General features: G+C 46.2%; 1 protein-coding gene across 1 annotated transcript in view; it reads right to left on the reverse strand.

The window, feature by feature from the left end:
- The window catches only part of ESPN (espin), a 100,603-nt gene that overhangs the window by 26,318 nt on the left and 49,651 nt on the right, over nt 1-24,634 (reverse strand). The window contains exons 8-9 of the mRNA XM_048519181.1: nt 6,158-6,322; nt 4,258-4,450 (exon numbers count right to left, since the gene is read on the reverse strand). Coding sequence (XP_048375138.1) covers nt 4,258-4,450; nt 6,158-6,322 — 358 coding nt within the window. The remainder of the gene's footprint in view (nt 1-4,257; nt 4,451-6,157; nt 6,323-24,634) is intronic.

Consider the following 24,634-nt stretch of genomic DNA (forward strand, 5'->3'; position numbering starts at 1 on the left):
AGTCAGAAGCACACGGCTTTGGTGGGCTGCCTCTTTGACTGACACTTGGAAGAAGCAGATGGTATTACCTACAAATTGCCCTTCAAAAATTCAAATATATACAAATATGCTTAAATTAGGCACAGAGGGTTAGATCAACTAGCTTTTCCTCTAGGAAATTAAGGTGGAGGAGGGTTCCTTTGGCCACCCAAAAAGACTATAGTGGAGATCACAGAATCTCCATGGACGGAATCTATGTGACAAGGTTCTGTCATAAGGAGAACTGGGCAAGGTTTGAGTGAAAAAGTTGGCTGGATCTAATCCAACATGAGGCAATGTGTAGAATACAATCCAGTTCCACAACAGCATGCCAGGGGCTTGAAAAATGCCCCCTTTCCCAGTTGTATTAGTCCAAAGCAGGCAGTAAAAAACACCAAAACCAAAATGGAATGGGATCGAGCCCGCAGCGCTCTGCGATTGCTTTGATGGGTCAACAGACCTGGCATAATTGATGTGGGTTGCAACTCTTTCTCAGGAATGTGTTCCAGAATCTAAACTGTCTTTCAATGCCAACAACACACCAGTGTTTCACCAGTAGGGACATGGAAAGATAGGGCAGTGAATGAATGAATGAATGAATGAATGAATGAATGAATGAATGAATGAATGAATGAATGAATGAATGAATGAATGAATGAATGAATGAATGAATGAATGAGAAAGACCTGTGCTAATTTAAAAGCAGAGTTTCTGGCTTGGGAAAAAACCGTTTCCCGTCCCTGCTGATGTTTATCCTTTGGACTGTTTGATTAAAAAAAATAAAAGTAGACATGCACATATTTTCTGTTCTGGCTGGAACAGTTACCCGGAAGTCCTAGTGCCACGGCGTAAACCCATCCACAAAAGGGTGTATTCTACTATCGTACCACTCACTGAACAAACTTTGAAGCCCGTCCCCAGCCTAAGGAGCTTTACTCAGGTGTCAAACTCATGGCCCTCCAGATGTTACGGACTACAGTTCTCATCATCCCCTGCCAGCATAATGCTGGCAGGGGATGATAGGAGCTGTAGTCCATAATATCTGGAGGGCCTGAAAGGGAAGAGCCACTTATATTGGAGGAAGATCCTTTAGGCTAGGAAAAGGCAACCTGGATGAAGGCTGGCTCCACCCCACTGCTGCTCTACCCAGCCCCACCTTGTCCTCTCCAGTCGAAACTAGCTCTAATTATGTGCAACTGAATCTGCCAGATCCATCCATCCTCAGGTTGTCTTCCTCTCTCCCTGCCTGTATACATGTAGATCACAAATTCTGTAGAGGAGGGGTCCCGTCTTTCGCCTCTCTGCTCAAAAAAAACAGCGGCTGGCCTGAATCAACCCACTTGGGTCAGACCTTGGGAGGCATTTTTGGACCTGCACAGTTTCCGGGCAGGGTAACGCACAGATCTGAAGCCCAGCAGAGAGAGACCATCCGTGAAAACCGAGGCTTTCCCTCCCTTCTCGCAAAGCCTAGCGGCAAAGTTTCAAGAGAGTCAATCCCTCGCACTAAATAATGCAGGCTCTGCCCAGAAGTGGTGAAAGACAGCTACAAAAGGCGGCGTATTAAACTGCCATCAATATTTCAGGAGCTGAAGTGTACAAATTCAAAGGGCAGGGGTGGGTGGTGCCAGGGACGCTTGCGAAATACAATAGCTGAGTCCCCCGCGCCCACATTACAAACATTACAGAGCCAGTGTGGTACAGTTTTTAGACTGACTAACCCAGGGGTCTGCAACCTGCGGCTCTCCAGATGTTCATGGACTACAATTCCCATCAGCATGCTGGCAGGGGCTGATGGGAATTGTAGTCCATGAACATCCGGAGAGCCGCAGGTTGCAGACCCCTGGACTAACCAAAAGCTGAGAGACCTGGGTTCAAATCCTCTCTTCTGCCACGAAGCCTGCTGGGTAACTTTGAGCCAATCACTCTCACACATCCTATCCTGCCCCACAGGGCTGATGTTGTTAGGTTAGCATGGAAGGAATGAGGGAATGAGGTCCGTGGTCCTAAACTCCTTGGATGGAAAGGGAGATAAATAATGTACTAAGAATAAACAGTGATAGGGTGCTGCCTGTTTAACTGACACAGCATCCCTCAAAAACTGCGGTTTTGTGAGAATGATGAAAAGTCCCTAAAACTCTCTTCCCCTGATCTTCCATTTCCTTAGGAGCAGAGAAGTGAACTTCCACGGGGAAAAAGATTAAAAACACTTCTGAATGTCTTTTGTCTTAGAAACCCTACGGCAGTGTTGGCAAACCTATGGCACGGGTGCCAGAGGTGGCACTTGGAGCCCTCTCTGTGGGCACGCGCACACAGAGTTCGTCATATGGGGGGCGGAAAATCACCTCCCCCCCCACACACACACAGCTAGGCTGGCCTGGGTCACTGAGCACGACGTGCGCACATCGCAGTGAGCAGGGAGGACTCGGCTGGTGGGCCTGGTGCCTGTGCTCCTGGTGGCTAAAGCTGGGGGGGGGGGGGGGGCGCAGAGGAGGCAGAGATGCTAGAGAGGCACAGAGCGGTGCGCGCAGGACTTGCTGGAGGCTAGAGCAGGCTGGCTCCTGCTCGAGTGGGTGGGAGAGAGGAAGAGGGAGCCAACTGTTTTTTTTCTAAACTAAAACCTCAGCATTCAGGTTAAATTGCCGGGTTGGCACTTTGCAATAAATAAGTGGGGTTTGGGTTGCAATTTGGGGACTCAGTCTCAAAAAGGTTCACCATCACTGCCCTACGGGGTCACCATTAGTCAGATGTGTGACTTGACGGCACATACACACACACAGGCACATTTTATTTTTGAAGTTTGCATGATACCTAGGACGTTTAGTTCTATTTTAGGTGTACAAGTAATAATAACCATTAATTAATAATTAATAATTAATAACTATTAGTAATAATAATAATAATAACAACAAAAATAAGTGCAGTAATATTAGTAGCAACCATAGTAAATTGTACCAACGATAGCGCTTTGCTTTTCTGTTACCCAGGAACATAATCTAAAACCTCTTCTCCCACTGACACATTCTAAATTTTGGTATGGGGAGAGGAAAGGAACGCCTTATCTGAGCAGATTTTATGAAATAAGGTATTAAACCCGTGCCACACCTGCATATCTCTCATCTCCCCTTTTCTCCTACATTTTCAGCCATTCTCAGTTCTCAAGTCCCCCCTCTCAACCTGCATGCATTCCCAGCCCCTGAATCCCACCGCTGAGGTTTTCTTCTGCTTATCCCACGGTAGAAACAACATCTAACAGTCTGTGAGTGACCTTTCCCCTTTCACAGTCAGAAACAACATAAACATTCCGTGACATCACATCTGTTCAGCCAATCAGAACTTCTTGAGGAGGTTTTCTTTAAAGCAGCTCAAGCATCCCTGCATCCTCCCATAGGCAGGGACATGTACTTCAGTCCCCAAGTTCTGAGTTGGGTACCCCGAGCCACAAATAAAAACATCAGAGACAGGTTCTTCAAGGTGCAGGATTTGGGCCCCTTCCGCACATACAGAATAATGCACTTTCAATGCACTTTCAGTGCACTTTGCATAGCAAACAATTGTGAAAGTGGATTGAAAGTGCATTATTCTGCCTGTGTGAAAGGGGCTTATGTAAAGATTTTGGAACCTGAAGCAGCAATTGTACTTTTGTTATGGTGAAAGCAGACACAGCTCAGATTCTGGATGAAAATGAACACCTGCTCTTTGTGTAACCCCAAACACAATCAGTTCTGCGATAAAAACAGGGCGGTGCTGGCCATTCTTGCAGGAACATCTCTGCTGAAGACACTCTGCCCTTCTGCTTTTTCCTCGTAACCATGACAAAGAAAAAGGTTATGCATACAGTGAAAGTCCAAGACTCGTGGAGAGTAACACTAAAGGTATATCCGCACCACCAACTTAATTTACAACAAGTTAACTGTCAAGGACTTCCCGTAAAGACTCCAGGATGGGAATGCTGAGAATGATCTTTTTGCTATCTGCAACTACAGCGGCTCAGAGTTCTATAGGGAAAGGAAACCAATAATCAAACCAGTTTAAGCACTTTCATATGCACTGAATAATGCACTTTCAGTGCATTCGTGACTGAATTTTACCTTGCGAACCAGCAAAATCCACTTGCAAACGATCACAAACGTGCATTGGAAGTGAACTGAAAGTGCATTATTCCGCATGTGTGTGAGAAGTGCCTTTAGGCTAGCAGCACGGATCTGTTCTTAAACTAAAGAACCACATATTCCAACCTACTTCCAGTGGAGGAGGATGACCGTCGCTGGCTGGTAGAGGGTGGCTGACTCTCCATTGGCAGCGGAGGGGGTGGCGGTGGGGAGCAGACACTCTCAGGGAGTGGTGGGGGTGGAGGAGGAGGAGGAACTTCTCCCGAGGTCTTGTTCTCAGCTGTACCTCCATTCTGCACGCTCTCATTGGACAGAAGGGAAGCCTAGGGAGAGATGAATGAAAACAGAAAGCTGGGGAGGCAGTGTGAGAGAAAGAACTATTGCACCTCCCAAACGCCAGTTGTGCCTCAGCACTGGCGGAGAAACCTCAAAACCTGGATTTCTATAGGATATCCTACAATTAGTGTAGCATTCTAATTAAGGGCAGGAGCAATTCACAGCTCATCTTCCACGATTGTCTTTGGGGAAGACGGGCTAAACTTTACAAGGTACAGAAGAGGTTTTGAACACTTCGTTCTTTGCCCTGAAAGTATGGGCACATTTTCCATCCAGGGTTGGAAAGGTGGGGCACAAAGCTATGGGCTTTGAGCAGCAAAAGGTATGCCTGTCTCCAGCCCAAGGCCAACTGCTTTCTTAGCACTTATGATGAAGATCATGCTTCTTGTTCATGCTGCCTCAATTTGCCTAGGGGACATGAAGGGACAGGAGAGATGTTTTCACCTCCACTCAGTTTTGCTTTGCCCCTGCTTTTTAAGTTAGCATTTTAAAGGAAGAAATCTGTCTTTTTATTCTTCAGCATTCTAATTGCAAAAGTGAGAGGAGGCTGAAGGGATAGATTCCCTCTCCCTTCGCTGCACAGCCCGAGGCAAACTGAGGCAGCATAAACCTGTCATTTGCCATATGATGGATGAAATGATGCTGTTTTTAACCCACAGACTCTGTTCCCCATTTGCAATCTGCGAGAATATCACCAGTTTGTTTGCTGTGGTTGACTGTACGGTCAGGCATCTGCACATAGGTGGCCATATATTTTATTTATTCGTTTTTTGTTTGGTTTGTATACCACCCCTCCCTACACAAGCTCAGGATGGTTTCCAAGCAAATTTCCATATAAGAACATAAGAACAAGCCAGCTGGATCAGACCAGAGTCCATCTAGTCCAGCTCTCTGCTACTCGCAGTGGCCCACCAGGTGCCTTTGGGAGCTCACAGGCAGGATGTGAAAGCAAGGGCCTTCTGCGGCTGTTGCTCCCGAGCACCTGGTCTGTTAAGGCATTTGCAATCTCAGATCAAAGAGGATCAAGATTGGTCGCCATAAATCGACTTCTCCTCCATAAATCTGTCCAAGCCCCTTTTAAAGCTATCCGGGTTAGTGGCCATCACCACCTCCTGTGGCAGCATATTCCAAACACCAATCACACGTTGCGTGAAGAAGTGTTTCCTTTTATTAGTCCTAATTCTTCCTCCCAGCATTTTCAATATAGCAGCTTAAAACTTACAATTTCAGCTTTACATTTAAGGCTCACAGCAATCACAAGTTGATTCAAACGCTGCATCTCCATAGATGACACTCAATTCTTTCACCCCACAGAGGGAAGGAGGAAGGGAAATGAAGAGGAAACGGAAAGGGAAGAAGGGGAGGCCTTGAGGGACAACTGTAAAGGACTCAACCATATGTCTGATGGAACAGTTCTGTATTACAGGCCTTGCCTCTACCATAACTGTAGCAGCCTCTACCATAACCCACAGAGCCCGGATCTCATTAGACAGAGTGTTCCACCAGGTTGGAGCCAGGGCTGAAAAAGTCCTGATTCTGGTTGAGGCTAGCTAGATATCTTTCGGGCCAAGGACCTCCAGTAGATTTCTACGGTCCTGAAGAACATCCATACCAGATGACCACAGAGAATGATCCCAATGGCTGGAGAGGAACAGCAGCCAATCAGCACGAAGCGCTGTTCCCCAAGGACTCACCTCCTCGCTGTGCGCCATCCTGCGGTTGTTGCCCGTTTGCTCTCCACTGCTACTGCTGCCCAGATGTTTATAGTAATCCCCGGTGCTGGGCTGCTTGTTGAAGTTCCTCGATTTCCTGGTAGAGTCGACCCGCCGCAGTTCTGGGCTGTTCTCAAGCGAGGTCAGCTACAAAGGCAAGTACGGTCTGATTACAGCAACACCAAGAAACCAGCGCACCACAGCGCACTGCCAAGAGAAGTCTCAGGCACCTCGACCTCTAGCTAGGCCAGGATTTGAAGAGGTAGAACTGCTGGGCCTAGGTAACAGACAGGCAAGCTGAGCTGCAGGGAAAACGGATGAGTTCCCAAACTGGTCCCCAAGTTTCCTGGAGGGAATCCACGAGCTTTGAAGACTTTTAAAGCCAGTTTCAATTCCAGATGCCAATGCAATCCCAATCACATCAGTCCTAGAAACATTTCCCCAACTGGGGCTGTCCTCCTGCTCCCTCTGTTTGCACATTGCTGACTTATCCTTACTTCCTCCATCGCAAAATATAAAACAGGCTCAAGTCCGTCCAACCATCATGGCTGTCACTCAAGGAGTTCTGCAAGTTGTGGGTGGACTCCGTGTGGGCCAAATATAATAATTGTAATTATTTATTAAATGTAATAGGCCACCCTACCCCCCAAAGGGCTCAGGGCGGTGTACAATAAAACCAACACAAACAATACAACATAAGGAACAATAAAAATCAAAACACGTTAAATCCATTAAAACCGTAGCAACATCATAACTCGCACAGGCCCCTTCTGCACATGCAAAATAATGCGTTTTCAAACCACTTTCACAACTGTTTGCAAGTGGATTTTGCCATTCCACACAGCTTCAAAGAGCACTGAAAGCAGTTTGAAAGTGCATTATTCCGCATGTGCGGAATGAGCCAAAGTCTCCGGGACATTATAAAAACCATTTTGGGGGCAACTTTGCACAAGTCCCGTTTCTGAAATGAGCGTAGTCCTTTTATTCCCCTCCAATTGGGATTTTCGAACATTGCTAAACCAGCAATCCTTTTGCACAATGTTGGTTTGGAGGCGCTTCCCACGCAAACACAACAAGCAGGAGATGCTGGATTTCCTTCCCTTCTACCTGTTCACTTCAGGTTCTGCGCTGTCCACTATGTCAAGGAGAATCCACCTGCCGTTCTGTGCAAGTCGCCCAGCACATTGTGGAAAGATTCTCTGAGTGCCAGACAGTGTACAAAGTCCCCCAAGCACATTTTCTCCCTATGGCAGTGAGTATGACTGCCATATAGGCCCCTTCCGCACATGCAGAATAATGCCCTTTCAATCCACTTTCACAATTGTTTGCAAGTGGATTTTGCTATTCCGCACACTAAAATCCAGCTGCAAAGTGGATTGAAAGTGCTAACCACCACACTGCCACCTTCCAAAACCCAGGATCATTTGATTCATTTGGATCAATGACTTCAGCGAATTGGAAGAATTAGACTCAGTACAGGGTATGGAGCTTAGGTTCAAATCCACACTCAGCCATCAGGCTCATGGGCCTTGGGCCAGTTATGCAGCCTCAGTCTCAGGTTAGTCTACCTCCTATGGTTGTTGTAAAGCTAACATAGGGAAGCAGGGTGTGGTGAAACGTTACAAAGGATGATATGGTTAAGAAAGAGTTAATGTTCAGAGGAGAGGCCATCTGCCTCCCAGTGGTGCACGGGAAGCAGCAGCTGTGTGGTGGGTGTTAAGATGGCGGCCGGAATTGTTGCCATTATGGTCTCTGGAATCAATCTGTATATATGTAAATAACACCTGTTGAGTCCTTCCAAAAAAGTTAGTCACCTGGATGATCTTCCTAAATTACCATTATAACAAGGAAGGGCACAAATGCGAAGGAGCAGCAGTGGCGTAGTGGCTAAGAGCAGGTGCACTCTGATCTGGAGGAACCGGGTTTGATTCCCAGCTCTGCCGGCTGAGCTGTGGAGGCTTATCTGGGGAATTCAGATTAGCCTGTACACTCCCACACACGCCAGCTGGGTGACCTTGGGCTAGTCACAGCTCTTCTGAGCTCTCTCAGCCCCACCACCTCACAGGGTGTTTGTTGTGAGGGGGGAAGGTCAAGGAGATTGTAAGCCCCTTTGAGTCTCCTATAGGAGAGAAAGGGGGGATATAAATCCAAACTCTTCTTCTTCTTCTCTTTGGAGAAGTATTGGGATAAAAATCAAACGCAAAAATATGGATCCTATGCTGATTTCTGATACCATCAAGGGCTGTAAACGCCAAGGCCAACATTGCAAGGGATGACCAGGGTCTGGAGAGCCAGCGTGATGTAGTGGTTAAGAGCAGGTGGATTCTAATCTGGAGAACCGGGGTTGATTCCCCACTGCTCTACATGAGTGGCAGAGGCTTCTCTGGTGAACCAGATGTGTTTCTGCACTCCTACATTCCTGCTGGGTGACCTTGGGCTAGCCACAGTTCTCTCAGGACTCTCTCAGCCCCACCTGCCTCACCAGGTGTTTGTTGTGGGGAGAGGAAGGGAAAGGAGCTTGTACGCCACCTTGAGTCTCCTTACAGGAGAGAAAGAAGGAGGTGTAAATCCAAACTCTTCTTCTTCTTCTGTTGGTTCCCAGCTCCTTATTTACACTTCCCAATTCCTTATTCTCCAATCCAATGACAAATACTAATGATACTGAAACAGGTCAGCACCCCAAAACAAACTTCTGCCCAATCCAAATCACGCATCTCCAGTTTTTGAAGTTGGAGTATGCTGTTTTCTGGTCCAAAGTCTCATTTTTAGCACTTAAATGTTTCAAAACAGGGTATTCCCAGTGGAATTCAAAAGATTAGGTAACTACCTAAGAGCAGAGTCTGGTTATATATGATTTGGGGTGGTCCAAACGCTACTGCCAGGTGCAAAGGTGCTTGAAAAGCATCAATATCTGTGGTTGGATTCAGGAACAAGGAACTAGGAACTGTAAATAAGGAAAAGACCGGCCCTGCGATTCCCTTCTGGCTGTGTGTGTGTTTAAAGTGCTGTCAAATTGCAGTTCACTTACAGCGACCCCAGCAAGGGGCTTTCCTATGGCAAAAGTGCTTGGAGCAGAGGTAATATACTTCTGTTTCAGGTCTCCCAATCAACAGAACCTCCTGTGTTTAAATTTCTATGATCTTCTTTCTACCACCTTCCCTCTCCCTTTCCAGTGACAAGGAGACAAAGTACAATTTGCAAATGACTGGTTTTTGTGGTCAAGAATTGCTTTTGTTTGTGTCCAGTGGACGCATTTGCTGCACAGATGAGCAGGTGAACTGGCTCCGACTCCTCTGTGAAAGGGAAATACTATCACTTCAGTCCTGCTCTGCCCCCAGTTGAAACCTGGCTTGGCACACCGGCCACTCAAACGGCAAGGATCCTGCAGAACGGCCCAGACACAGGAGAGACAACTTAGCCGTTCCGCTCTCTACCTTTAGAAAGTCAAAATGACCCCCATTCTTCCTCTCCCTCTCTCCTGGCTCAAAATACCCGCAAGAGAAGAGATTTACATTTGGAGACTGAGAAAAACGATCCAAGTTCCCGAGGATTAGCGGAGCCGGCTTATCCCTTTGTAAAAATCGACATCTTGGTTCACTTGCTTTCTAACAAAGAGCCCTTTGGTGATGGGGCCAGAAACAGCCAGGCTACGCTAGCAGGCGCCTTTTTTTAGATCCGGGGCCTAGATTCTGGGATGCAGAAAAGGACAGCTGATGTTGCCAATCCTTTCTACCGTTACTTCTGAGTCACACAAAAAAAATCCTCCTGGCTGACAGAAGGTTCTATAGAGCTCAAAAGCCAACCAACAGAAAAACACTTATACGGCACGTCGAGCACTCTAAAACACTTTGCGCACTTTACCTTAATGGTTCGTACTACAGCGCTGCAAGGGAAGCCAGTATTGTTGATCGGACCCACAAGTTAGCTCCCCTTCTGGTAATGGGGGTTCATGGTGCATTTTGAGTGTCCCTACCTCAGGCTAGTCCTCATTGTGAATCTTGTTCTTGCCCCTCTGCCTGTGAAGAACAGCAAACAATTTTTCCTAGTGGGTTTTTGGCCAATGCCGCTGGAAAAAATCCAACAGGTGCAGCTTCTCCAGGCACACGGAGTCAAAAGGAAATGCCTCATCTGATCAGCTTTGTTTTATATCAAAACCGAAGCATTTAAGAAAACTGTTTAAGGAGAGTCCTACAGAATCTACTTTAGGAGTGGCCAACCTATGGCGCTCCAGATGTTCATGGACTACAATTCCCATCAGCCCCTGCCAGCAGGGCCAACAGGTCGTGCTGGCAGGGGTTTATGTGAACTGTAGTCCATTAACATCTGGAGCACCATAGGTTGGCCATCCCTGATCTACTTAGATCAGCATCTGGTTACGAACAGTACCAGACAGTTGACCTTTGTAACATTCAAAGCCAGGGTGTAAAGCCAGCAGCTCTCCCGCTGTTGCTCATCCATAACATCGGATTTTCAGGGTAAACTGTCACTGGTCATGGAGGTTTCATTTAGCTGTTAACGGTCACTAGCAGCAGATGACTGCATTCCCCTCTCTCCCATTATATTTCCATTTTCGACAACCAGACAGAAGTGGGACAGGCTTAGTAAGTCTTCGTTTCCTCCTCCCTCGATTCCTTTGCACCCAAGACTAAATTCTACTTGTCATTACCTTGGAGCAAAGCTACAACTTTTCCATTACCTTTGGAGTTTGCCCCTTTGGAATAACACCTGGCTGACTTGCCAGAAGGCAATGCCCATATCTCCCTAAGGCAGATTCCGCATGGGCCAAATAAATTGGTTTCAGTTATCTTAATTTATTTATCCATTATTTATCCGTATTAATCTTTTATTCTTCTGAATCTTCTTTAAAATGTCAATATTTTGTGCTAAAGAATTTCCCTTGACTCTCTTTACAAGATTGCTATTCTTTACCAAAGAGTCCCCTTTGCCCCTACCTGCGGGAGTAGTCCCCTTCAAAATCATAGGCCCACCTGATCCCCTATCCCACCCCCACCCCATTGTCTGTCCTGTCCAATCTGAGCAGAATCTCTTCCCTTTGCTTCACAGCAAGCTATTCTGAAGCTCAAATGGGAGCGTGTTTATGAGAAAGGGGATTCTTTCTGAAGTTGTATTAAAAGCGAAGCAATAACTGAAAAGTCAGTGTCATGCTCCGTGTTTTATTTCCCTTCCAGTTCTTCAATCCCAACCCCACTGCACTGTGATGTTCTACTAGGTCTCTTTGCTGGGATCATATTTTGTCATGTGCTTGCTGAATAGCCTTGTTTTACTAGGAATGCCCACGGTTAGATTCAAGTATTGTTGCCATTCAATTGTTGCCAGATTTTGATCGATTGAATGGGTCTACCATACTTGTAATCTATCCTGAGTACCAGTGAAAAAGGTGGACTATAAATAAAAAATAAAAACAAAAAAATAAAAAAATAAAAACAAATAAATAAAAAATAAAAACAAATAAAAACAAACAAATAAAAAATAAAAACAAATAAATAAAAAATAAAAAAAAATAAATAAAAAAAAATAAAAAGTAGCAGCTAACAGCCCAAACTGGGAACTGGGAGGTACTGAGTTCAGATCTTCCCTGCACTTCACTTTTCACATCTGGCAAACCCCCCAATCCGTCAACCTCCATATCTGCAATATGCAAACAGTAGCACTGGCCCTGTGAGGTAGGGAAAGTGACTGTCCTGAGGTAACCCCAGTGGACTCCACAGCTGAGTGGTTTCAACGTGGATTTCCACGGCTCATGGCAAGAGTCTTGTTTGTTGAGGTGTTGTGTGGTTTCTGGGCTGTATGGCCGTATTCTAGTAGTATTTTCTCCTGACGTTTCACCTGCATCTGTGGCTGGCAACTTCAGAGGATCTCATCTTCAGAGATGCCAGCCACAGATGCAGGTGAAATGTCAGGAGAAAATGCTACTAGAACTCGGCCATAAAACCTGGAAACCACACAGCACCCCACCCCCACCCCGGCCCCAGTGATTCCGGCCGCGAAAGCCTTTGACAGTCTTGTTTGTTCATTGGGTGAATGTGGGTCTAGTGATGGTCATGAGCATTGATGGCTTTTAAAAATGCAAACTCATAGAAGAGAAGCCTATCAGTGGTTTACTAGCCATGGTGCCTAAAAGGAACTCCTGAATACCCATGCCAGGATGCAGGGGAAACCCCTGGCTGCTGTTTTGTTTCTGGTGGCCTTCCAAGGCAACTAGTTGCCCACTGTGCCAGGAAGAGAGCAAGACACGATGGACCACTGGCCTGATCCACCAGTGCTTTTAAAAATCCCATACCCCAATCCAAGACCCTAGCAACTACACTGGGTTTCTCCTTCCAGGATCATGCCTGAAATGCGTTCAAACCTCTAATCGCTAAAGCAAACAGTCCTAAGCGGTGCCCTTCAATCTACGACAGCCTCTCATTCAGTGGGGACGGTTAATATTTAACTGGGGACTGACTGCCAGAGACAGGGCATCTGCTCATTATCTGATCCATTTCAAGGGGGCCAAGAAAACACGCTGCTAGAAGAGATGGCGAGTGAGGTTTCCCAGGAAGGAGTGGAACCAGAGTCGACTGGGTGCCCCCTTCCTCCAGATTCCTTCTCCAATCGCACCTCTGTCAAGGAGTCTTTGGCTTAAGCCCTTGATCCTCATCTTAAAGGAGCCCTTGCCCTACTTCCAAACTTTGTTAAATAATTGGCAACTGGCTCGTATCCAGTCAACCCAGCTCCAAAGACTTAAGGCACTTCCGTTTTGGAAGAAGGGGGCAGCGATTCCGACCACTTTTTCTCTTCCCGTCGCAGACCTCTGAATCCACGCAACGCTGTACGTGAGGATCGGTTGACCTTCCCTTCCCACTTGAAAAATAATTTGGGTGAGGGGCCGACGGTGGGTGGTTCCAGGATTGGGAAGCAGGAACGTTCTGCTTCAAGAGATCTACGTTGCAAGCGGATTTCGGCGAACACAAGCTACGGTTTTAAATGCATTTGGAATTTTATTGTTCTCTGTCTGCTCCATCTTGAGCAGGGTGGTCCCCCCCCCCCGCCCCCCCGCTTTCCCAAAGTGAGAAAAGCAACCCATAACTGGCCTAAATAAATGAATGGGTTTATTCACTTCCCGGCGAACAGGCCGTTCGCTCAGCCCGCAGCTCCCGAGATGCTTTGCAATATTATCCTAAACGATAATGCAAGATAAGCATATAATAAATCCAGCAATAACATCAATAAGAGGCAGCCAAGGATTTAAAGTCCTTTGGGGAGGAAAAAACCCTTTAAAACCAGTAGGCTGGGGAGTCACTCTAAATTAGTATAAATTCATGTTAATTGGCCAGATGCAAAAAAAAAAAATTAAAAGGAGGTGGAAGTGGAGGAAAGAAAATGCAACGAAAATGCCATATTAGACGGCTATCAGTTTTGGCTCAGCAGGTGGGCGGAAGAGAGTGAATAATGTAAACTGCTTTAGGGAGAAAATCAGGATATAAATAACGAGACATAAAAAATAGAAGGAAAGAAGGGAAATACTGCTTTTCTGTAAGCTGCTTTTTTCCCATTGAAGAGAAAAGTGGGGAATAAATATTGTAATCATTGCCATCTCCATACTGGCTACCTGACTTTATGGAGCAGGGCCCCTGTTGGTCAATCTTAACCAGGGGTCTGCAACCCGCAGCTCCGGAGCAGCATGCGGCTCTTTCAGCCTTATACTGTGGCTCCGTGTGGCCTGGAAGTCAGAGGGTAGCATGGGCGTGTCCCTCCAGGAAAGGTGAATGGAGGGGCCAAACTGGAGGCAGCTCTGTGCAGAGTCGCCTCTCCGGCTCGGTAGATCTTCAGGGCCATGGAAAACGGGTCCAAATGGCTCTTTGGGTGGTAAAGGTTGCTGACCCCTGATCTTAACTGATAAGCAAGTTTGGATGGACAAATGGCAGCACGTAGCAGCAGCCAATTAGACTCGGTCAATTTGGACTGGAGTACCTCCGCTAAGACTGCGCTGTGGATACGTTTTCCCCTCTGCATCCTGGCCTGCTCCTTTGCACGTCTCCCTCAACCCCTCCATCATAACCGGGACTGCAAGCTGCCTTATTTTTATGCTCCATCGTAGATTGAGGCTGATATACGAGGGCGAAATCTGAACAGCACTTCTGGGAAGAACCGTACGGCACTGCCTGTTCACAGGTTCACCCCCAGCCTCGCCAGTTAAATGGATCAAGACCCGGGAGGGCTGCTACTGACTAACATAGTGAGGACAGACCTTACAGTCCAAGAGCCTGATTAATGATAAGCCATCTTCATGTATTCATTCAAAACTGTGCCACTACATATAAGAGGCAGTGCCTTCTTCCAACTACAATTCCCAAGAACCTTTAGAAGAAGAAGTGACTATCAAATAATTATACGTCCAAGGAATACTTTTATTTGGTACAGATATAGGCAAAACAGCAACTTTTTGTAAACATCCGTGGGCTCTGTTGGAGCTCCAACTAAGACAGGGATTCCTCTCTTGTCCCTCTTCTAAACCATTTTCTGGCCTAGGCTAGGACTCCTAGATGATAAGTACCCAATTGTCTTGAAGACGAGAGATGTGAGAAAGAAAAAAACTGGATGGGACCAAAGGCCCACCTAACCCAGGGACCTCTGGAGAAATCACATGCGGCAGAACGGATTGGCATAACAAGAAGGAAAATAATTTGTATTTATACTCTGCTTTTCTCCATCGTAAGGAATCTCAAAGTGGCTTATAAACCCTTTCCTTCCCCCGCAACAGACATCTTGTGAGGTAGGTGGGACTGAGAGAGTTCTGAGAGAACTGAGACTAGCCCAAGGCCGCCCAGCTTCATGTGTAGAAGTGGGGAATCGAACCCAGTTGTCCAGATTAGAGTCCACCATTCTTAACCACTTCACCAACGGGTCCTAAATATAGATCGGCTAGGTCTCCATCTTCCAATCCCCAGGCAGGATGGAAAACAGGAAGTCACGTGGATCCACTACAGCAGTGATGGCGAACCTATGGCACGGGTGCCAGAGGTGGCACTCAGAGCCCTCTTTGTGGGCACGTGCAAACAGAGTCCCCCCCCCACACACATCTAGGCTGGCCTGGGCTGCTGGGCTCGATTATTAGCATTAAACCTAAGACCTAGTTTTGGGGAAGTGGTGTAGGTAACCCTGTTAAGCGCTGTCAAACTAAAGCGCGATCCTTTACCTGGGAGTAAGCTCTGTTGCTGGCAATGGGGCTTGCTTCTGAGTAAACCCTCCTAGGGTCGTGATTCACCCGTTGGAAGAGTTGCACGGTTGCTTCAAAGCAAAGCCATCGACTACCACCAAGCTTACTCCTGAGTAATGCACGCCTCGGAGCCAACCGTTTTTTCCTAAACGAAAACCTCAGTATTCTAAACGAAAACCTCAGGTTAAATTACCGTATTGGCACTTGGCGATAAATAAGTGGGTTTTGGGTTGCAATTTGGGCACTTGGTCTCGAAAAGGTTCGCCATCGCTGCACTACAGGAACAAAACCTGACATATCGGGACTCTTTTGAATAAGACAGATGGCGTCTAGTCAAGTTTCTGAGTGTGAGATGACATCTCTCTAGTCCTCAAGCAAGGTTGCTGCCAAACACTCTCTGTAAAACCCTGCTCTACACATATCTACAATTGCTAAGTCCCTTTGAGCACAGGCACTGCGACGCTGGAGCCAGAGTCTGGCAGACAAGGGGAGGTACCCACAGGTCAGAGTGTGACAGCTGGTAAGATGGAGCAGAGACTTGTGGTTCAGCGGGGCAAAGTCTGGTACTGCTTGGAAGCCGAGGGTGGAGTCAGATGAACACGGGACGAAGGCAAGCTAGTTGCAAAAGCTCTGAAACTAAACAGAAAATGCCGCCCGCCCCCCCCACCCCCCCGCTAACACCATTGGTATGGCCTTCTCACTTTAAGACCTTAAGACTTCTGAAGGCAGTCTGGCCTTCAGGAGGCAGCAAAAATCCTGACCCTTCAAGATAGACCCTATGTTCCAAAAGCTATCTTTGCATATTTGCTAACTGTTTGTTCTCTCTCTGACATTTGACTCGGGTTCCCTGTTTGACAGGTGCCGTGCAATAAGATTCACGTTTGACAGACGGCTACTTCAATCCAGAGTGCCCCTGAGGAAGGGAAGGAACTCAGCAAGATATAATGTCAGAGCCCACCTTCCAAAGTGGTTGTTTTCTCAGGGAACTAAACTTTGTTGTCTGAAGATCAGATGCAATTCTTGCCCTCCCTGGAGACCAGCAATCCTATGTATCCCCAATCTACACTGGCTGTGTCTGTTCCATGAAGGGAACATCCATACAGATCTGTTTAGTGTTGGTTCATGTGAGAAAAAAGGATTGGGAAAACAGAAGCAGAAGCAATGACAAAAAAACCTCTTTCTTTCTGCTCTGCTTCCTTGTCCGGGGGCAGGTGGGTGAGGAATGAAGCCATAACAGTTTCCGCCGCCCAGAAGGGACACTAGACTTGCTCTTTCTGTAAAACTGCAGAATTGTTGACTTAGGTGAAGAAGTTTCTGCATTCGAGATCAGCCACCTAAGTGAACTGTCCAAGGAATCAGAAGTTTTCAGAGGAATGCAGATCAAGGAACCTGGAGAAACAGAGTATTCGGCCTCTCCAGAGAGAGATTCCAACCTTCCTGTCATAAAGATCTGAAGAAGGCCGTTTTCATAGCAAGCTGATTTTCTTTGGGTCACTCTCCCATTTCACTGCCATCCTGAAACAGTCTTGGTAAAACTGGGGCTCTGAAATCTTCCTTTGAGACATTCTGGGCCATTCCTGCTTGAAAACAAGCAATGCTATATCTTCCCACTTGAAAACAAGCAGGCAGATATAGAATTTAAAGAGACCGCACACAGCATATTTAGACTCGTGTTTAGACTCTAGGTGGGGCCTGGAGATTCCCTGGAATTACAGCTGATTTCCAGACAACAGAGATCAGTTCCTCCCTAAACTCTGCTCTCTCCAAAAGGGCCCCTTCCGCACATGCAGAATAATGCACATTCAATCCACTTTCACAATTGTTTGTAAAATCCAGCTTCAAAGTGCACTGAAAGTGGATTGAAAGTGCATCATTTTGCACGTGCGGAAGGGGCATAAGCTCCACCTTCAAACCTCCAAGAATTTCCCAGCCCAGAGCTGGTACCCATAACCCTCACCCATCTGTGGGGAATCATACTCTAGCATGCAAAATTTCCATTAGTAAAACTACTAACAGAGAGAGCAAACCTTATGATCTGCACAGCATATTATTGTTATTGTTGTTGTTGTTATACATTTGATTTAATAGACCGCTCTATCCCCAAACAGCTCAGTATCCCAAGCATTCGTGCCACTTCACACACAAAATGGGTGCAATCCTTACAACACCCCTGTAAAGTGGGCCAGTAATACCAGAAAAGGTTTTTTATTTCCATACGAAACAGGAAGTATTGTTATCCAGAAAGCCTGTCCCTTTGTACTCATTTGAGCTGTTCTACTTGAATGTTCTCATTGGATATTTCGTTGCTGTTCCAGTTGGATTACTAACTGTTTCCATTGTAAGTAGTTGTTTTTTATTGCTGTTCTGTAAACAGTTGCTGTACACAGTTGCTGTTTTCTAGTATTGTATCTCGTGCTTAGGGCCCCTGTTGGGTTGCACCTTCCTATTGTATTAAATTCTCACGTTGTGTCAGATTGTTGCTGCAGAATATATAGATATATATTGCGGCACACATATATTTTGCTTATTTTAATGTGATATTATCATCTCCACAATACAGATGGGAAAAACTGAGCCTGAAAGGGCAGCCACATGGTGGGAAACGCAGAATAAATGTTCGGTCAAAGTAAAACATCAATTTCCACGCTCACATTCATAGCCATGACAGTACGACAGCTGACAAATGCATTGATTCCATTCTCTGGTCTCCCAGAAGTTCCATACATCAGACCAATCCTACTACAGTGCATAGCCCCCCACAACCGACCTGAAGATACATGCACCTTCTCATCCCTTCCCTGTACTAGACAGCACTCATGCCTGTTTTGTAGGGAAGGGATCGAGACACTGTAGGAAAGAGCACGTAACGGAGCAGGTATGCCAAATGCCACTCTCTCAGCCATTCAGATGCAACGAAGAAATATATAGATATTATTTCCTCTTACCTGTGCGGAGAACCACAAAGCCCCCACTAAACCTGCCAGGCTGCTTGAGACATCAGCGTCACCCGACACCTACCCTCTGCACACCTGGGACACCAAAGCCGACCTCTCCAGTTACACGGGCCCGCTAATGAATTAGCTACACCTATCGGCTCACCCTCCAGTGACATCACTCCAGCAAAGCGGCCAATCGCAGGCCAGCGGGATCTCTCCCGGCAGAGCCATAAGTAAAGATCAGCCTGGATGTCCGGCTGGCTCCAGAGGTGCGTGGAGACAGGTGGCCAGTCTGAAGGATCTGGTCCTCCTAGTTACAGTTGCCAACTAATTTAAACTCATTTAAAACTGGGGGATGGGGGAGGGAGCTCGCAAAATGCTCCAGTCATTCCAAGTGTGAGGCTTGCTCAAGGCGTCTAGGGGACTTGGCACACAGATGGGTTCACATATTATCTCCGTCTCCCCCCTTCCTTGCCATCTGTGAGACAAAAGCTTGGGATATGGACAATGGCTGACTCCGTGGCCAGGAAGAGACTTCTGTCTTAGCAGGAGCTGGAGAAGTCTCAGAAGAGTAACCCTATTCCAAAATGGGGTGGGGGCACAGATGAGGGTGGGTCTTGGAATCAGACCTTATTGTCTGCCCCACTGGTAGGATTTGGTGCACGCGTACCACCAGTCCGAAGGCGCCCTTCGAAAGGACTTAGAACGGTGTCAGGGAACCAGACACCAGCCGCCTGTGTCCCAGGGCAGTAACCTCATCCACCGTGCAATCTCCTAATGAGAAATTAAGCAGGTGGGAATGTATACATGTTCGCACCTTTGCTTGGCCTTCCTCGCTACCAGTCGTGATCCTCTGCAATGTCCATGCAAATGCGCTTTGCATAAACACAGCCAGGCTAGGCGGAAAAGAGCGGACCGCAGCCCTGGGTTTAAATGGAACGGGGAATGGGTGGTTGATTTGGGGGCAGGGCTCAGTTCCCAAACCCGCTTGTCTGCTAGGAGCCAGAACTACCAACAAGGTTTTCCAGTCCAACAGGCCCTCTGAAGAGGTGCGAAGTGGGTTTTCTAACTACACTGAGCATGGGGCGTTAGAGCACAGGGCTAGGTTCCCCGCTCAGCCGTGAAAAAAGCATTGTCATAATCAGGCTTTTATGAAAAGATTACAATGTGCATTTTGAATTAATGTTTAAAGTGAAAGACACAAAATGCATTAATTTAGTAGACCAAATGCGAGAAATTAAGTAGGTAGGCTGGGCAGAGGGATTGTCCCACCTCGCAAGGCTGTTGTTGAGGGCTTTTTTCAGCTGGAACTCAAGCCCCCACGCCGCCACCCCTGCCACTGGTTCCCAGGGCCATGTAAAGCTGAGAAACACAGATCAGGAAAGAAGACCTTCAACAGAATACTACACTGGAGATCTTCAACTGAATGCTGCCGTCAGCTGAATACTGGACTCCCCTGACATTTCTCAGGTCCATGTGAATCTTGGAAACGGGGAGAATAATTTTAACAGGTAAATTTTGGGTTAGAGTTTTGAAAACCCAGAAAAAATTGGCAAAAAGTCGAATAAAGCCAATAACAAATTTCCAGTTTTACCGATGAAAAAAATTGTGCTCACCCCTAATTATATTTCCATAATGTGTGTGTGGAGGATGGGTGGTGGGTGGGGTAGCATTTATTATCAATCATTGTCAGTATAAACAGATTCCCATTTTGTTTACCTAGAAGAAGAGTTTGGATTTATATCCCCGCTTTTTCTCCTGTAAGGAGACTCAAAGGGGCATACAATCTCCTTTCCCTTCCCACCCACCCACCCCCACCACAACAAACACCCTGTGAGGTGGGTGGGGCTGAGAGAGTGCCAAAGAACTGTGACTAGCCCAAAGTCACCCAGCTGGCACGTGTCGGGGTGCACAAGCTAATCTGATTCACCAGATAAGCCTCTGCAGCTCAAGTGACAGAGTGGGGAATCAAACCCGGTTCTCCAGATTAGAGTGCACCTGCTCTTAACCACTACACCACGCTGGCTCCTAGTGCCCATTACTGCCATCTGCCAATCTTCACTGACAGTAAAAGAGTAAATTCATACAGACAACAGTTTATTACCAGATTTCCGAAAGGTTTCCTAATGTTGACAGGATATGGGAGACTGGGGTTGAAATCCCTCCTCTGCCATGAATGCTTATTGGGTGACCTTTGGACAGTCATTCCCTCTCAGCCTAACTAACTTACAGGGTTGTTGTGAGGATAAAGAGCAGTAGGAGAGACTGATGGTGTAAGATGATGTATGCCACTTTGCATCTCCCTTGGTGAAGAAAAGCAAGGTATAAATACCTAAATAAACAGATTCGTAATCTTTGTGTACACAACACGCCTTATGTAACTTCCCTGTTCTGATGTCAACAGTTTCAGTCCCGTCTCTGTTTCACGCCACTTCCTCTTAGAGGGGGTCCTTGTTAAGCCACCCTGAAAATGCTCTAGCACATCATGAACACCCCTCTTCTTCTATTATTTGGGTTAATACAAAAAAAGCCCCATAGAGTAATTATACAGGGAAATGGTTACCCTGCAACAGCCAAGAAAGCCAATGCAATTCTGGGATGCAACAATAAGAGAATAGTGTCTAGATCGAGGGAAGTAATTGTACCACTCTACTCTGCATTGGTCAGACCTCACCTAGAGTACTGTGTTCATTTCTGAGCACTGCAATTCAAGAAGGATGTTGACAAGCTGGAACGTGTCCAGAGGAGGGCAACCAAAATGGCAAAAGGTCTGGAATCCATGCCAAGAGAGACTTAGGAGCTGGGGATGTTTAGTCTGGAGAAGGCTGAGGGGGGACATGATAGCTATGTCTAAATATTTGAAGGGATGCTATGTCAAAGAGAGAGCAAGCTTGTTTTCTGCTGCCTCAGAGTCTAGGATGTGGAGTAATGGATTCAAGGTGCAGGAAAAGAGATTCCACCTAAACTTCAGGAAGAACTTTCTGACTATCAGGGCTGTTTGACAGTGGAATTCACTGCCTCGGAAAGTGGTAGAGTCTCCTTCTTTGGAGGCTTACAAACAGAGGCTGGATGGCCATCTGTCAGGAGTGCTTTGATTGTGTGCTCTTGCATGGCAGGGGGTTGGACTTGATGGCCCTTGGGGTCTCTTCCAAATCTATGATTCTATGATTCTATGAACATCTGTCTGGTGAGGCCACAATCAAAAGCAATTAAGTTCTGGATTCAAACATAATGATACTACAAGGAGGGGAGTTTCTTTTTCCAAAATTCACTTTTTTACATATAGCCATTGATTCCCCTTATTCTGCCTTTTTCTGTTTGAAAAGAGGGATGTTTATTTCTCTGTGCAGAGAAATTAATATACCCTTTTGTAATTTCAGCCCTTGCAGCTGTTTTATGTGTAAGAAACCACAGGATGGCACTCTAGCAGGAGGATAGGAATGTTTGGGAAGACTGTTCCCTCTGGCCCCTTCCGCACATGCAGAATAATGCACTTTCAATCCACTTTCACAATTGTTTGCAAGTGGATTTTGCTCTTCCGCACAGTAAAATCCAGCTGCAAAGTGCACTGAAAGTGGATTGAGAGTGCATTATTCTGCATGTGTGGAAGGGGCTTCTGAGCATACAGAGTGAAATTCTGAAATGTTACCGAACCTCCATTTCTCCCCCCGCCCCAATCTTTGAATTTCTCTTTAATAATAATTTTAAAAGATTACAGACTCGAAATTCTTTTTTAAAAAAGGGGAAAGAAACAAATTTTGGGATCGCAGGGAGAGAAGAGGAAGTAAAATTTTTATTGTTATTGTTTTGACCGCTGTTTACATGGTTTTAATGAATTTTAGTATATATGGTCACTATTGCGACCCTTGTTATATATTGTACATAGATTATGTTGTGCACCGCCCAGAGCCCCTTGGGGATTGGGCGGTCTATAAATTTAAATAATAAATTAATAAATAAATAATAAAAGAATTTCTCTTTAAAATGCTATTCAGATATCTGCCATGAGTATATTAAGTGACCTGGGGCAAATCTTTTCTTCTCAGCTTCAACTCAAGTCCCCCAAATCTGCAATGAACAAACAAACAAATGACATCAATTGAGTTTTCAAAATTAATCCACCTTTTTGATCATGAAACAACATGCATTTTCTCTTGTCTGTCCTCTGGGTTTGCATGAGGTCTTAAAGCACTGGAAGCCACAGACTAGAATTACTTTTTGCAAGAATTCAAAACCTGAGGAAAATGTGTCAATATTCAAATTCCAATTTTCGAATGTTGCTTTTTTCAAAATTCCACTTTGTAAAATGCTTTTTAAAAAAACGCACACATTTCAAGTTCCTTTGTTGCCTTATCAGAGGCGCAGTGAATTCGGAAAGGGAGAAACCATGGGCGTATCTGAGAATCCAACCCGAAGGGAATGAGCACTCAATGCAGAGGAGACCACAAGTGTATAAATGGTCAAAGTGTCTTGAGTCACAGAATTGACAAGGGTGCTAATGATAAATCACACCCACATCTTATTGCCGCTAGACAGCATGTAAACTTTCATTGGGTGACACTGTCTTCCATGGAAAAGTACTGTGTTTGGTGCAGGGCTAGATAAAGATTCTCTAATGTTGATATTTGCTTTGAAAGTAATGTATCCATATTATGAGAGCCGGCATGGTGTAGTGGAAAACCAGGTTCAAACCCCACTCTGCTATGGAAACTTGCTGGGTGACCTTGGGCCAGTCACACACTCATAAGAACATAAGAACAAGCCAGCTGGATCAGACCAGAGTCCATCTAGTCCAGCTCTCTGCTACTCGCAGTGGCCCACCAGGTGCCATTGGGAGCTCACATGCAGGATGTGAAAGCAATGGCCTTCTGCGGCTGTTGCTCCCGAGCACCTGGACTGTTAAGGCATTTGCAATCTCAGATCAAAGAGAATCAAGATTGGTAGCCATAAATCGACTTCTCCTCCATAAATCTGTCCAAGCCCCTTTTAAAGCTATCCAGGTTAGTGGCCATCGCCACCTCCTGTGGCATGCACTTTCAATCCACTTTCAGTGCACTTTGAAGCTGGATTTTACTATGTGGAATAGCAAAATCCACTTACAAACAATTGTGAAAGTGGATTGAAAGGGCATTATTCTGCATGTGCGGAAGGGGCCTCAGTCTTGACCCCGGCAAGCATTTAGATGGGACTCCTCCAAAGACTACCACGGGCATGATGCAGAGGCAGGCAATGGCAAACCACTCCTGAACCTCTCTTGCCTTGAAAACTCTATGGACTCATATACGTCAACTGTGACTTGGCAGCAACCCCTCCCCCCCCCCCAGACACATATTATAGGGGGCAAAAACATTCTTCACCAGAGTTCACATACTTTGGCATCCAGCTCCATTCTTTGCCCTCACTAGTCAACCTCATTTGCCCTCACTGCCACTTAATGTCATTGGCTGTGGCAACCTGCATCATCCATGACATCATCATGTTAGATGCACCACTGTGGCAGTGATACAAAAATTAATATCCCACGGCTTGTCACGGCCAATCAGATGAAAGCTTTAACCTGTGATCCTAAGGACTGCACACTGTTCTGGGACGCTGGGAATCCACAGTCACAAGCTGGTGATTTAGGAATTTCAGTCTAAGTGTGTTGCTGGTTTAAGGTTCTGGCACTGCTGGGGGGAGGGGGCAAAGTGAGAGGGAGGGGGTCACATTGCAAGGAAACTAGACACTTGTGTATTTGTTTTCCGGCAATGGTATCAATGCCACTCAATCCATGCGCCGACAATAGACCCTCCACAGTGGTAGCTGTTCCTCAAGCTTAATCCAACCTGTTATCCTGGAAGGCTTGGCCCCCCCCCCCCCCCCCACCTTCAAGGGTGCCAGTCGAAGACATGCTTCATTACAGGATCTTCAAGATCTCTAGCTAGGCCCCTTCCCCTGACCACCTTCACAGTGCCAACCTACGCAGAGAGAATCCCTTCAAAGTCCATTGAAGTCAAAGGATGTAGAAGGGGAACACGCCACTAAGCACTACACTATTAGTTACCATTTCCTACAGAGCGGACTCGGAACATATGCTTTTCAAGGCGTTGAAAATCTGTATGATAGATACAGGTAACCTTTAGTGGCATAAGTTACAACAATTTAAAATAAAATACAAAAATGAAAAGATAAAGTGCAAAGCAAAATTAAGATCGTTCGTTTATGTCCGTGCATAAAAACCTGGCCGTTTGCTGTAGAGCATCCCTGGATTCGTTGTTTAACAAATAAATTGTCTTCTGCTGGCCCATCCAGAACTCTAAGCCC

Source organism: Sphaerodactylus townsendi, linkage group LG16, assembly GCF_021028975.2.
Source record: "Sphaerodactylus townsendi isolate TG3544 linkage group LG16, MPM_Stown_v2.3, whole genome shotgun sequence".
Classification (NCBI taxonomy): Eukaryota; Metazoa; Chordata; class Lepidosauria; order Squamata; family Sphaerodactylidae; genus Sphaerodactylus; species Sphaerodactylus townsendi.